This window comes from Hippocampus zosterae, chromosome 2 (assembly GCF_025434085.1).
Source record: "Hippocampus zosterae strain Florida chromosome 2, ASM2543408v3, whole genome shotgun sequence".
NCBI lineage: Eukaryota > Metazoa > Chordata > Actinopteri > Syngnathiformes > Syngnathidae > Hippocampus > Hippocampus zosterae.
This window is the reverse complement of record NC_067452.1, coordinates 36,421,808-36,437,215: the sequence shown is the minus strand read 5'-3', so window position 1 is coordinate 36,437,215 and position 15,408 is coordinate 36,421,808. Positions and strand designations below refer to the sequence as shown.

Sequence of the window (15,408 nt, the reverse complement as noted above, 5' to 3'; positions counted from 1 at the left end):
TAATATGATGATTAGATGAAGATGAGTCTTAACTAAATTTGCCCGGCAAGAAAATGCATTTGGGACATTCCGATGTGCAAGTTAAACGCTTTTAGTAAAACTACATACTGGTTGAGCAGGCTCATCACAGCACATGAAATAGTTCAACATTTCGACTTCTTTCTTGATTATTCCGTAAGAGGTTGGGAACTTTAACATGACAGGAGCACAATAACTCTGTAACCTTTTCAATGGCCATAATGTGTCCATAAACATTAATGACAAAAGTGAACCCGTAATTCACGTCAGTTTTGTCTCACCGATTACGGAACTGTTGTGGTCACTGCCAGGCACCCAAGCCAAAAGGATATGTCTCCGATTCTTGAGTTCAGTTATCTCGACATTTTGCGGGGCATCTGGAACATCTGCGACATAGAGCAACATTCAAGTCACACAAGCTTTTTCAATATAAGGTGCGCTCCTTCTTGCGGTAGTCAACCACGACTCACTCTGCTGACCAGGTTCGTGTGGTGAAACACACATCCTTACTGAAGCAAAAAAAATTAAAAATTCATGTAATAATTAAGCTTTATAAAGGAGTGTTTTATGAAACACCTTTTGTCGCTTCTGGGCCAACATATGCAGGGCCCTCAGCGCTCTTCAGTTTAGTGCTTCTAAAATTCCTTTGCTAACAAGGGAAATGACTCCAAAACAGTACTATAAGGATGAAAGGATGTATTACCATACATTTGCTGAACAACTGAGTCGCTGCTCTGTCCGCCATGTAAAATATGTGCAAGTAAGAAACAAAAACTTGAATGTTCTCAGTGCAGAGACACATGGTGTTGGAATATGTTTTGAATTCGCGATCAATACATCCTTGCCATCCGTGGCCCATCACGATACACTGTGTATATGTATAGAAAGTATTATTCACATGAGCACCTTACCAAGTACTGTAAGAAGCGCAGTACGATTGACCCCATCCAGACGCGTTCTGGCCATGCATGTGTATGCTCCCTCATCATTTAGGTTCACGTTCATGATCTGCAGCATGCCATCACCCAAAAAGTACCTGAACATAAAAGCCTTTGATGAGGTCCTGGTTGACAACAATACACATGACCAGAACCGATGGAAGGAAAAACGTTATTTCATCTGCAAACCTGGAAGGTTCCTCTGTGGGAAATGTCATTTCTTCCCCATCCTTTATCCAAACCACCTGAAAGGAGTCGGCAAGACTTTTGTCATACTCGGCCTGACACATCAACTGGGCTGTGGTTCCGCTGATGACCTGCATGTCCTGAGGTCCATTAATAATGTGTGTGGGGTCTAGAAACACAAAGCCAGTGGGGAAAATGTCTGAGACCATGTATGGATGGGTGACACATTACCCATCAAGCCATTCATCCATCATCCCTCCATCATCCCATCAGTTTTTTCCAGGTGAGCAGGAGCCTTGCACTAGTGTTATCACAGATAAGCTAGCTAGTCCCGGGGCGCTTGTGTCTTGCGCCTGTAATGGGCAGCATTTTTCACAGCCCCGCTTTGTTCAGCGGAGAGATCGGTGCTGTTGAACGGTCTGCGGCTGGATGGATGGAGGTCTTGAGGAGCCGACGATGAGAAGAAAGGAGCGTTGGCGCGGAGTGCCGATGCGGATTTGGAGCTGGGAGTCGCGGCTTGGAGTTTGAAGCGGATTATGTGGGACAGGAGAAGTGAACTAATCTCTTTTCGTCAATGGACGCTACAGCTTCGTGTTTGCTTTCAAAACTTTGCTTGTAGCAGACGTGTGCACATTTTCAGCATGATGTCTCTGATCCACTGGTGAAAGGACACTTTGATCCTCTCCTCTTTCATCTATAACTGCTTCAGACAACAAAGTGTATGCAGAAAAGTGGTGAAGATTGCACGACTGTCTCTGTCCTATGTGTTGTCTTGTGTTATTTTTGTTATTTTGACTTCAAAATGGCGCCGCGAGAGTGGCTGCCTTTCCAGCAGCTCCTATTTTTTTGTTGTTCTACTTCTTCCTTTCATAACTTTGCTGCTGTGAGTCTGTAATTTCTCCATTGTGAGACTAATAAAGGTTTTCTTAGCTAGATAGATGGATAGCTAGATAGATAGATAGCAGGTTTCTATCTATCTATCTATCTATCTATCTATCTATCTATCTATCTATCTATCTATCTATCTATCTATCTATCTATCTATCTATCTATCTATCTATCTATCTATCTATCTATCTATCTATCTATCTATCTATCTATCTATCTATCTATCTATCTATCTATCTATCTATCTATCTATCTATCTATCTATCTATGCCACCTGCTGGTTTTCAGTCTGACCAGCAGGTGGCATGAGCGGACTTCGGTACGCACCTGCTGCCAATCTGTAATTAGTAGACTTTGTATTTAAGGTCTCTTCTGCGGTGCACCTGTGTCGGAGTATTGTTTCTTGCATTGCTATTTTCTCTGCTCATAGACTATTTGGCTATTGACCACGTCGTGTTTCGCGTTTTGTACTTTCGGTACCCCTGCTTTTTGTAAGTACAATTTTGGTTTGGTGATTTGGCTTTTCGCTCGCGTGTATTTTCAATACATTGTTTTAGGGTCTTTATTTTTATCTCCCTTGCCTTTTGTGTAAGCGCTTTTTGTTATTCGTGTTATGTTCCCTCTGGTCCTTGTTTTGACCAGCGCTTTATGCTACCTCTTTGTCGGTGCGATTATTATAAAACATATTTTTGTTACGGAGACCTTGTTTACGTCTACGTTTTGGGATCCAGACTTAACTCGGCTTGTCTGAGTCGTGACAGACAGACAGACAGACAGACAGATTGATTGATTGGCGCACACACACTTGACCAAAGAGTGAAAGAACGCTCTGAAAAACACTTGATTTTCACAAATACCACAGATATGATCAGCTATTATACCTGCCTAAGGTGGCTCAATGAGTCAACAATGTACAATACATTTTTCTTCAAGATTGATACACTAAATTCTACTGGATCTTGATGTGTTCGTTGGTTATATGCCTCTATTGCAGATGATGATGAGATATTCCAACAGCATGACTTTGAATGAAAGAAAAGGGACGAAAACCAAAACTAAGTGTTCTAAAAATTCATACCGGTGAACAGATCTATTTGCTTGGCATATTTTCCTGACCTTTTTTTTTAATTGTGATGTACCGGTATACAAAATGGACACGTGTTCTTCTTCTTTTAAAAAACAAACACCTTCGTGTACATAATTCCATTCCAATTATTAGTTCTTCCAGTCTGGAACCAAGTCATTATCCACAGCCATCCAAAATCCCTGTCATCTTTAAGGCTAATTTATTAATTTACCGGTACCTCAACCATTACAACTCTCATGAATAGGTTCATTTGTCATCATTTGTGTTCATTTGTGCTCGACCCTTGCAGAACTATCTTGTCAACTAATGCTTGAGCAATTTTCTTATTTTGTTGTGATACCTTTCACTGCCAGCACAGCCATGATAGACGACTTGCCCTCGCTGTTATCGGCAACACAGACGTATTCGCCGCTGTCTTTCTTTTCTACACTGGAGATTTGTAACGACCCGTTCTGAAGGGTAACAAATCTTTCTCCCTCAATGGTTTCTGGAGTCTCATCTTTGGCCCTAGGAGAGAGAAGGAATGCTTTTAAATACACTTGGTACTGCAAATCTGACAACCAATTCCATTATACCGAGCTAAATTAAAAGCAATATTTTTTACAGTGTTCACAATATCGCATATTTCCTTCTGGGTGAATGGTCAAAAATTCCGACAGGTACTGGATACTTCTTGAAGAAAGTTTTGGCATAAGAGTGGCAGCTGCAGTACTATTTTCCGTACTATAAGGCGCTTCAGATGATGAGGCGAATCTTCAATGAATAGACTATTATTATTAAAACCGTTTTAATATGTAGGACACACTGTATTATAAAGTACATCGAATAGAAGCTACAATGGTGGCTGCGGTTGCGCTATGCAATTGGACAAACTCCGCCATACATCGGTTGGGATAGGCACCCTAATGAGGACAAGGGGTGCAGTAGATAATTGATGATTTGGAAAGAATGCTTGTTTTCTGTTATAAAACGTCACAGTCGCTCTTACTTGTGATTCAAATTTGCACCTTTGTGACCTTCCATGTATTTATATCCAAGTCAAGTTGCTCGCAGTTGGTCACAGCCGCCATCGTGTGTCATACTGTGCACTTAATTGGCGGTTCTCATGGTAATGAAATGGCTTTTGAAATGTGACGGTGAGGCAGTTATTTTGAGATCAAATTAACGACTGTACCGTATTTTCCGGAGTATAAGTCACAGTTTTTTTTTCATAGTTTGGCCGGGGGTGCGATTTATACTCTGGAGCGACTTATGTGTGAAATGGTTAACACATTGTACACATCACATGTTACTTTCACATTAAAACACAAGAGGGTACTCTCGGCCTGTGTTTATACTTCCTACGTTGACGGTAACTGAGAAAAACAGCTGACGATGACTCTGACCTAAGCGACGTAGAAGAGGAAGCGCTGCATCTTCTACCTCCGGAGTTGGCGGAGTTGTTTAAAAGTGACACAGAGCATGAAGATTTCATTGGATTTTGTGATTTGGAGTGATGCTGATGGTTTGGTAAATTTGTTAGCATGTTCTTTGTGCTATAATTGTCTAAATAACTCTTAATATGTTACGTGAACATCCCAGGCACATTCACAGTTCGTTGTGTCATGTAACGTTAGCATATATTACACTTATTCAGCCTGTTGTTCTCTAGTTTTTTTTTAACTATAAATTGCCTTTCAAGATGACATGTATCTTTTTGGTGTTGGATTTTATCAAATAAATCTTCCCCAAAAATGCAACTTATCCTCCAGTGCGACTTATATATGTTTTTTCCTTCTTATGCATTTTTTGGCTGGTGCGATTTATAATCCGGAGCGACGTACAATCCGAAAAATACGGTACACAGTATGCAAATATCTATCAGGTGTCTCTTTACCGTAATAGTCTGAAGTCTTTTTCGGTTGCTGCACGTTTTAATTTAACGAAGCCTGTTCCTCAAGCTTTTATGAATCTCAATCGATGTCAGTAAAGTTTTTAAGTGGCCCATCCCCAGACACAAAATGTAAGAACAAAGAGTGTATCGGTCGGGAGTAAGATCCCTTTTAAAGGAAATGAAGCAGAGCTTCAATGCTCATGAATAGAATCTAATTAGCCCCAATTTCGAGGATGGAAAGAGGATAATCTCATTAAACAGACAGAAGGCTGTGTGGCTTGAACACCTGAAGCTCAGTGGATTCAATAGTTGACTCACACGTTGCAGTTATACACTTTTTTCTTTCCTCAGTCACACTCACTGAAGTGTTTATTTATGACTAAGGCCCCCCTACCGCACCACCCCCCAAAAAACACCGCATGACGCGTCAGGTTTTTCTTACATCATTTCTGTGAAATTTCTCACCAACAGTCCCATGCTTCTTACCAAGAGATAGTGGGAGGTGGCGAGCCGAAAGCGCTGCAATTCATGGCCATGTCCTCGCCACGTATGACTGCGTACTCGTGGTGGTCTTCAGTCAGGATCAGAGGAGCCATATCTATAAGTGAATGGAAAAAAAAACATATTAATGGCATATTGCTGCTAGATCAAAAGTGCACACAAAAGCACCATCATTCGTCATTTTATGTTAATTTGAGGACCTTCAGTCAACTTGTGGCAGCTTCCCCTTTGTCTTTGTTTTTCCCAGACCTACAATATCGTTAATTCTGAAGCAATTTATGTTCTACCGGCACTAACACTTCCATGCACAGTAAGTGACCATCTACACCGAGAGAGCATGACACATATACATGAGAAACATGCAGTCTGAATCTTTTCTTGTAAAAAGGGCATTGTTGTTTCAAAGATACAATGATATACAATTCTAAAAAGAGCGAAGGACATCTTCACAAAGTAAGCCTATTTAAAAAGTGCAAACATCCAATTAATGTGAATAGATTATACCATAGAAATTAATATTTAAAAAATAAAACAAGAACCACTCAAAGTACAAAAGCTATGAAAGCAAATTGAAGGGCATCTTTGGAATAAAAAGGAATGCAATATTTTTTAGAGGCAATTTCAAATTGGACTAAAATTAGTGAGTCCTTGATGCAAAAGTGTAGGAAAAAGTACATGAGTTTAGAGGGGGGAAGGCACCACATTGCAGTGCGATGCCCTTAGGGGGCGCTTGTGACCCCGAGGAAACCAGTAATTTTATTTATTTATTTATTTATTGCCATGTAGAGTACTGTGTAATTGCACATCCACAACAATAGGTGGCAGTGGCACTCTCATTCTCAGTGAGTGCTCAAGGAGTATTACCTTCTTTGCAATTATGGACTTAAAACAGTTGTATAGACAAATTCAGATACTGTCCATAGTCATGATGGAGAGTCGGCAGATGGAAGGGGACGGATAATATTTTCTTCTTTCCTCATTGATACTGTACAAGAGTTTTAAGTCCATCTTTGCAGAGGAAGTAATACTCCTAGAGCACTCGCTGACAATGAGAGTGCCACTGCCCCCTACTGTGGAGGTTAAGACATACCCGACTCAACATGTCAATTAGTTATGACACGCCCGCTTGGCCATCGCTGGCAGCAGATGTTCACATTACATTGCTTGTCCAATCAGTGCTGCGGAAAATTTAGTTCGCTCAGTTGTCAGTATGACGTGTCATGATAGTAAGTCCTAAATTTTTTTTAAGTTTGTAAAATGTCATATTTTTTGTTTTTCACTCATGAAGGGTTTGGTGCATGTGAATATGAGCTGGTTGGGTTCGGAACCTCTAACAAGGTTAAGAACCACTGGTCTAGGATGTCGCGTACATTTGTATCCGTCTTTATAAATGCATTACTGCGCTTAATTTTTTTTCATAAGGACTTTGGTTTATTTATATCCTGTATGTGTCTAATATAATAAACGTCTATATTTTGTCTACTTACACTCCCGGTATTTACATGTACAGTGTTATTTATTTCCATCACACTAGCAAGACACCAACGACAGCAACCAAATTCCACATATCTTTAACATACTTGATGAAGAAAAATTTTGCTTTCGAGTTTTTTATTCCGCAGCCTACTCACTCATGACCATGATGTTAATGTTGCCCAGAACAACACCATGTCTGTTGGCTGCTTCGCACTGGTATACGCCACTGTCATCTGGTGCGGCATTGTGGAGCAACAGTGTGTCATCAAGCACTCGTTTGTTATTCAAGGGGTTGTCTGAAAAAGAAATAGTAAATCATGTTAAAAAAAAATCTTTCTGATAACCTCTCAACCGCTTTTAACTAGTGTCACATTTAATAATAATAATAATAATACATTTTATTTGTGGGCGCCTTTCTAGAAACTCAAGGACACCTTACAACAAGCAGTTAAAATCATGAGTTCAATGTTAAAAACATCAAATAAGAAAAAATAAATGCAACCAAAATAAATAAATAAATAAATAAAATAATGGCTTTATGGTCTGAGTGAATATCAGTCATTCATTCATCTTCCTAACAGCTTGATCCTCACTAGGGTCGCGGGGGGTGCTGGAGCCTATCCCAGCTGTCTCCGGGCAGTAGGCGGGGACACCCTGAATCGGTTGCCAGCCAATCGCAGGGCACACAGAGACGAACAACCATTCGCACTCACACTCACACCTAGGGACAATTTAGAGTGTTCAATCAGCCTGCCATGCATATTTTTGGAATGTGGGAGGAAACCGGAGCACCCGGAGAAAACCCACGCAGGCCCGGGGAGAACATGCAAACTCCACACAGGGAGGCCGGAGCTGGAATCGAACCCGGTACCTCTGCACTGTGAAGCCCACGTGCTAACCACTGGACTACCGGGCCGCCCTGAGTGAATATATTTATTTATTTTTACTTTACTTCACGTTTAATTTACTTTTCCACACTAAACGGACTGCACGAGGGTGCAGCCATGTTGGAAAATAAAATATGGACTCCTCCAAATGTGTTCCCCAAATTTGTTATTGTCCCTGGGTTAACGTTTTCTGTCGATGCTGCGTCACACTTTTTGAATAGTCAAGCTTGTGGTTTGAGGAACGAACAGTCAGCAATGACTGATGTGCGAACAGATGCATGAAAGCATGACTTTCCATCACCCACCTTCAAAAATGTTTCCATCTTTTCTCCACAGTATGAATGGTTGTGGTTTCCCGCTGACCGAGCACTTGATGTGCACATCAGAGCCGATCACAGTCAGCTGGCTGTGAGGCGGCTCTGTCAGCCACTTTGGAGGCTCTGGGAGATGTCGAGAAAAGACACGTTTGTTTTGTGTTAAATCAACTGTCAACACGATGAGTTAAAACAAAAGCATCCACGGTGTGCGTCTGGCATAATGAGCACTTGATGTTGACTAACCTTCAACTATTACATCAAAGTAGTGGACAGCCTGTCCAGCTGAGTTCTCGGCTAAGCACATGTATTTGCCCTCATCACTTTCCTCTATTGCAGCGATGGTCAACAGTTTTCCAAAGTTGTCAAGTTTAGCTCGAGCGGGAAGCTCGTCTCCCATCTTTATCCATGCTATCTTCGGAGTGGGACTGCAAGATGATCCATTGAGATGTTAGGAGCAGTCAGGCCAGACATATGTGAGGCTAAATGTTCTCGGGAACGCAGTACTGTTCCTTACTTTCCCCCTGGTACACACTCAAGCTGAAGTTCGGCTCCTTTCAACAGCACTTTCTCTGTCTGGACACCAGAGGGCAGCAAAAGACTGGGTGTTCTCACGGGAGGGCCTGCCACCAACACCACAGTACCCCCCTTATTTTAATGCATAATTTATATCAATGGTCATAACAGCAAAAGCTATTTACAACTCCCAGCTGAACTGTTTCATGTTTTCAAAAGAAGCACTAATATTTTGCTGGGTCTGAGAAAAGAAGTGGGGCAGAGGGGATCACTCACCGAGATCGCCGCCGTCAGCAAATTCATATTCTGGTGTCCCTGCAAAGAAAATGAAACATTTTAAGGAGGATATACAGTAGTTTTAGCAGCTATAGCAATTGAATACTCTGACAACACCGCACAGTCTAAAGACCAAACTAGACAGGACATGCCCTGCATTCTGGTAAAATATATAAATGTAAACATGATCTATGTCCCACTGAGCAAGAAAGACGCCTTCTCATTAAGGCCACTCCTATCCTGTCTGGTAGAAATCAAAACTTGGATGGCACAGAATTTCTTGAAATTCAACGAAAAGAAGACAGAGGTGATATTGTTTGGTCCCAGTGCCCCTTGTACATTCCATCCTGTAGACTTGGGCCCCCTGTCTCCTTATCTTAAGTCAACAGTCTCAAACTTGGGTCTTAAACTGGACAGTGATTTCAAACTCGATCAGCAAATTGGTGCCGTTGTTAAATCCAGTTTCTTTCACCGAAGACAGCTGGCCAAAATAAAACCTCTCCTCTCACATGAACACTTTGAGGCAGTAATTCATGCCTTTGTCACATCCCGGCTCGATTACTGCAATGCCCTTTACTTTGGAGTCCTTCAGTCCTCCATTAAGCGCCTTCAGCTGGTCCAGAATGCCACTGCTCGCCTCTTGACTGGTACTCGTAAGAGGGAGCACATAACTCCTACTCTAGCATCCCTTCACTGGCTCCCCATTCATTTTAGAGTTATTTTCAAGATCCTCCTCTTTGTTTTCAAATCTCTGAATAATCCCGCGCCACCTTACCTCTCTGAGCTCATCCGCCCCTAGACACCTGCCCGGCGCCTCAGGTCTGTGGACCAGATATTATTAGAAGTACCAAGAACTAAACTGAGGCTCAGAGGGGATCGAGCCTTTTCTGTTGCTGGTCCCTCTCTCTGGAATGACCTCCCACTGAACAAGCCTCCTCGCTGCCCATCTTCAAAGCCCTCCTCAAAACTCACTTGTATTCTTTGGCATTCGACTCAGCATGACTTAGATTTGTTCTTGGTGTTACTGTTTGGTGCTTTCTACCGCCTTTATTACCGATTTGTCTTACTGTTGATTGTGCATGTTAAATTGCTCCATGTACAGAACTTTGTATGCAGCGATGTCTGTTTGAAAGTGCTCTATAAATACTGTTGACTTGACTTGACATGCAATTAAAATACCCACCCCACCAAAAAAGGGGAAAAAAACCCTCAAGATGTCTGATGTTCAAACACTTTGTCAGTGTGATTGTTTGCTTTTTTTTTTCTTTCAGAGATGTCTCGTAAACCACAGTCATATTTGATTGAATGCCAATACACCTACATGGCTTGACCTCAACTGCCATAGCAGGCTTCTGGACGATTGTGCGTATGCGGAGAAAGTCAGCAAAGCAGCAGTAATCCTGACGACTGTCTTTCTGTAAGGCATGAGAGAAGTACAGGCTGCCATCAGTGCCCACGGAAACCCTCTCATCCTGCTCAATGTGCTGCAGACCTGCAAAAAGAGTGCACAGTTCTCTTAGCGACATGGCACTAGAGCCAAAAACAAAGCTATACAAAATATAATCAACAATAATATTTTCACAGTTTCATTATGCGTCTGAAAGAATGGCTTGAAAGTGATAAAGTACGTAAACGACGTTTATAAAAACACAATGTTCAGGACGAATGTTTTTCTTTTCAAGCGATGACTCAGATTTATTTGACAACAATCAAGGGAATGAGGGAGAAAATCAATTAGATAGATAGATAGATAGATAGATAGATAGATAGATAGATAGATAGATAGATAGATAGATAGATAGATAGATAGATAGATAGATAGATAGATAGATAGATAGATAGATAGATAGATAGATAGATAGATAGATAGATAGATAGATAGATAGATAGATAGAGATTTTTTTTGGGTGTGATTACACATCACACATGCCAATTGCTTTTTCATCCATCCATCCATCCATTTTCTAATCCGCTTATCCTCACAAGGGTTGCAGGGGGTTGCTGGAGCCTATCCCAGCTGTCTTCAGGCAGCAGGCGGGGGACACCCCGAATCGGTTGCCAGCCAATTAGGCAAGGCACACATAGACGAACAACCATTTGCACTCACAATCAAAACGAGGGGCAAGTTCAAGTGTTCCATGAGCCTGCCATGCATGTTTTTGCAATGTTGGAATACATTGGAGTATCCAGAGAAAACCCACATAGGCACGAGGAAAACACACAAACTCCACACAGGAAAGCCGGAGCCAAAATCGAAGCCTGCACCTCTGCACTGTGAGGCCAACGTGCTAACCGGTCGACCACTGTGCCGCCCCTTAGTGCTTTTTCTCAAAATCACATTTGGAACATAATTTGTCTGCATATGTTGACTGTTAAAATGAGTTGTATGTAAATGAAAGCTTTTGACCTTCAACTCAGAGGGACCTTCAACCCCATTGGAGGGGCTAAGCTTAAAACCAACATTAAGTTTTGGTCTCATTCAGGCTGATGGTATCCATAGACTTGAATCAATAGTCACTTGCCCGTATAACCTGGTGATCGCACAGGACAGGTATCCCCAGTTTCCTCACCTGTTATAAGGACTAAGAACCTGAAAATGTCTCAGATGAGAAATGGACTGTCTCTCAGATCAAGCTCAAACTAGTCCTACACTGGACCCACAAGAACTCATTTGCTGCTAAGCACTTTCAGATATTCATTCATTCATTCATTCATCTTCCGAGCCGCTTGATCCTCACTAGGGTCGCGTGGGGTGCTGGAGCCTATCCCAGCTGTCTCCGGGCAGTAGGCGGGGGACACCCTGAATCGGTTGCCAGCCAATCGCAGGGCACACAGAAACGAACAAACATTCGCACTCACACTCACACCTAGGGACAATTTAGAGTGTTCAATCAGCCTGCCACGCATGTTTTTGGAATGTGGGAGGAAACCGGAGCACCCGGAGAAAACCCACGCAGGCCTCCCAGCTGTCTTCGGGCAGTAGGCGGGGGACCCCCTGAATCGGTTGCCAGCCAATCGCAGGGCACACAGAAACGAACAAACATTCGCACTCACACTCACACCTAGGGACAATTTAGAGTGTTCAATCAGCCTGCCACGCATGTTTTTGGAATGTGGGAGGAAACCGAAGCACCCGGAGAAAACCCACGCAGGCCCGGGGAGAACATGCAAACTCCACACAGGGAGGCCGGAGCTGGAATCGAACCCGGTACCTCTGCACTGTGAAGCCGACGTGCTAACCACTGGACTACCGGGCCGCCTTTCAGATATTAGTTGGTAAAACCAGTGTCAATAAATCCACTTTCTAACAACCTGTATGAGTCACAATAAAATGCAACTCTACCAACAACAAATATAATTGTCGATTCCAAATTCCGATGAATAGTTTTATTTGCTTGTACAATGACGTCTCATATAATTGACTTCATTGGAAAGTGTACTTGAATGGAACCAGTGAACTCAGATTACAAGTGCGCTGGTTTGCGCAGCCCTATTATTTATGTCTCGGGTCACTGGAGTTTCATTTACAGTCTCATTTAAAGCATAGCCTTAAGTCATTGCTTAAGTCAATTCACAAAGCAAACACATAAAACACTTTGAGCGCAGAGTTATGTTCCATGGCACTTGGGAGAACTGAGCATCTATTCTTACGCAGTTAGGTCGTATATAAAAGAAAAGCCCAGCGAGCACTTCTTTTGAGCTCTGACTTTCTGTCATCTGTTTGAGGGCGTCTCGAGAGGCAGACGCTTAGCTCACTACTCTTGGGGAAAAACAGAGGTCACCTTTTGCTCAACAAATCACTTTGTTTTGGCAGAGGTTGTAAAATGGGCACAATGTGAGGTAAACTCATGTGTGGATCATTCTTTCCGTGTGTGTGTGTTCTTCCAAAGTTTCTGGGTGAATACTTATTATTTAAAGTAATATGACCCACAGAGCTTGATGCTAATTCCCTGTTAGCATGTCAATGTGATTTAATATTGATGTAAGCATTAGCTCTAGCAATGTTTTTAAAACGAAATGTGTCTAGTATTTAAATATACGATGTTTGAAATTGTTTTTGTTGTGAGTTTTAATGTACATGTAAGTCCAATTGGAGTGTCATTAAACAGTTTAAGGAACACTCAGGGATGGCAGAATCACATACAATATCACACACTTGCCGCACAAGCAACATGGTGCATTCAGGTGAGTTACGTTACATCGGTAACTTGCATGTATCACGCAATTCTGCACATTTACCATTTTTTTTCTTTGATTATAATTTTTTTTGTAGAAAGTCAAAATTCCCCATTAAAATTTGATTAATGATCCAGCTTTACTGGAGTCAAAACTACTGAACACAACCGATCCAATTTGGTCAATTGTATGCTTCCAACTTTGCATGAAAAGTTTGGGGAAGTTTGTTCACTGCGCACAACAATTTCTATTAAGGCATGCTTGAATGACTTTGGGGTGGATGACCCCTAAAAACCACAACAGAGATGGTGAGCAGTCCGGCTCCTGTTCTCTAGTCAAACATCCTACAGACAAACTCAAGCATCTTGTAAAAAGTCTTCCCAGAAGACTATAAACTGTTATAGCCGCAAATGAGACATCAACCCCAATTTCACTTTCTAGATGGTTCATGGTCAGGTTTAATTCCCACTGCATTTGTCATTTTGTTGGAGGCTTATCCAAACAAAGTTCACAATTCAAACATCAGGTTAGGCAGTTTCTGAATCAATTACCTTCAACTGTCTTGGTTTCAGATATTGAGACAGAGGTCGTAATCCAATCCAATGAAAATGTTTCCCTAGCAGCTACTAAATATGAGGCGACTATCCCTAATTAGGACAATGACACTTATTGCCTGGTTTGATAACAGCAGTTTTACATGTGTGCGTGTGTTTGTGTGTGTCTGCCATGTCTTTATCATCATTATAAAAAGTGGCGCCTCAACCCAAATGTGTTTTGCATGTACAAACCAGCGATAATACGACCAACACTTGCCTTCATTCATTCGTCCTGACATCCTTATACAAGAGCCATATTAAATATTTTACTCGCACCTAGACAGTGATGTTCCATTTTGACCGAAACTATCAAAGAAACAAATAATCGGCTTATTTGTGTGGTTGTAACATTCAGTTGGTTTACAACTGTAACGTATTGTGCTGAGAGCAGCAATATTTTTCACTCTGGTGTAACCATTTGACTGATTCATGCGCCCCCCCCCCCCTTCCAAACCCCGGCGAAAACTCCACCAGCCACCGCCTTTGAAATCGACACCATCACCAACACAATAATTGACAAGAATAAATACTTCCCTGGCAGTGTCAATCAAAACTGGACAATACTAACCTTTACAAAGACAGAATATTTGATATAGTTCATCATTGGGTTGTGTAAAAGGTCAGTCATCCTGTTGTGGCTGCTCAGTGTAAATGACAGACACAATTGTGAGCTTACCAATGGACATCCAGTGGATCTTTCTTGGGGGAACGCCTTCCGGGGGGTCACATTGCAGAACAAAAGGTTCTCCCTCCTCAACAACAATTGGTTCAATATTCTGCTTTGGAAATTTTGGCAGAGCTAAATAAAAGGGAAAGGAAATTAATACAAAAAAAATACTTTATCAAGACAGGCAGTTGTCTGCAATTGAGAATAACGGTTAACCTTTGACAGTAATTGGTACTTACTAGTTACTATCAGTTCAATTGTCTCCGTCATGGCGGTTCCCAGCTTGTTGGAAGCGAAGCATCGATATTTACCCTGAAATCGAGCGAGGCTTTTGTTTTGAAGCACAAATGTACCATCTGTGGCAAGTTGGTCACTTCTGATTGTTGCAGGATGGGGAGGGATAAAGTCGAGGTCATCTTTCGTCCATCTGTATCTACAAAGGGCATCGGGGTGATTGGAAAATTATACAGCTGTTATTTATTTATTTTTAAAAATATAAGCATAAAAATATTGTCACTTACTGTGGGGGAGGGTTTCCCCTTGCTTCACATCTGATAGTCACGGTGTTGTCAAAAGGAAGGGCAATTATGGGCCCTGTCGTGTGATATACAATAGTAGGAAGCTGCTCCACTGTCAATAGAGGACAGAAACACGTCATGTAAACAGGTAATATGAAGCAAGAACAACTTTAGTATCGATGCACAATCTAATGATCTTACCAACATGACAAAACTTAAAAGGTGGCGCCGGCACGAGCGGCTGCCTTTGTTTGTGTCAATTCAATGCTAGTGTAGCCTATACAACTAGAGACAAATTCCATGTGTGTTCTACATACTTGGTCAGTAAAAATGATTCTGATTCTGATCAATATAATCAAATACATCTCCAAAGATGCTGATTATGAATGTAATTAATTAATAGCAGATCGGAGACAGAGGCGGCCCGGTGGTTGACTGGTTAGCACGTCTGCTTCACAGTGCAGAGATACAGGGTTCGATTCCGGTTCTGG

General features: G+C 41.8%; 1 protein-coding gene across 15 annotated transcripts in view; it reads right to left on the bottom strand.

Annotated features, from left to right (window-relative positions):
• The window catches only part of LOC127591012 (neural cell adhesion molecule L1-like protein), a 72,831-nt gene that overhangs the window by 32,413 nt on the left and 25,010 nt on the right, over positions 1 to 15,408 (bottom strand). For 14 of the 15 annotated variants that reach the window (XM_052050784.1, XM_052050775.1, XM_052050826.1 and 11 more), the window contains exons 3-16: positions 14,921 to 15,029; positions 14,639 to 14,832; positions 14,409 to 14,531; positions 10,282 to 10,452; positions 8,961 to 8,999; positions 8,686 to 8,791; positions 8,415 to 8,596; positions 8,160 to 8,294; positions 7,123 to 7,263; positions 5,477 to 5,588; positions 3,458 to 3,624; positions 1,146 to 1,311; positions 930 to 1,054; positions 300 to 404 (exon numbers count right to left, since the gene is read on the bottom strand). In XM_052050784.1, coding sequence (XP_051906744.1) covers positions 300 to 404; positions 930 to 1,054; positions 1,146 to 1,311; positions 3,458 to 3,624; positions 5,477 to 5,588; positions 7,123 to 7,263; positions 8,160 to 8,294; positions 8,415 to 8,596; positions 8,686 to 8,791; positions 8,961 to 8,999; positions 10,282 to 10,452; positions 14,409 to 14,531; positions 14,639 to 14,832; positions 14,921 to 15,029 — 1,875 coding nt within the window. Of the gene's footprint in view, positions 1 to 299; positions 405 to 929; positions 1,055 to 1,145; positions 1,312 to 3,457; positions 3,625 to 5,476; positions 5,589 to 7,122; positions 7,264 to 8,159; positions 8,295 to 8,414; positions 8,597 to 8,685; positions 8,792 to 8,960; positions 9,000 to 10,281; positions 10,453 to 14,408; positions 14,532 to 14,638; positions 14,833 to 14,920; positions 15,030 to 15,408 lie in introns of those variants that run through there. The other variant, XM_052050889.1, reaches the window with a different exon arrangement.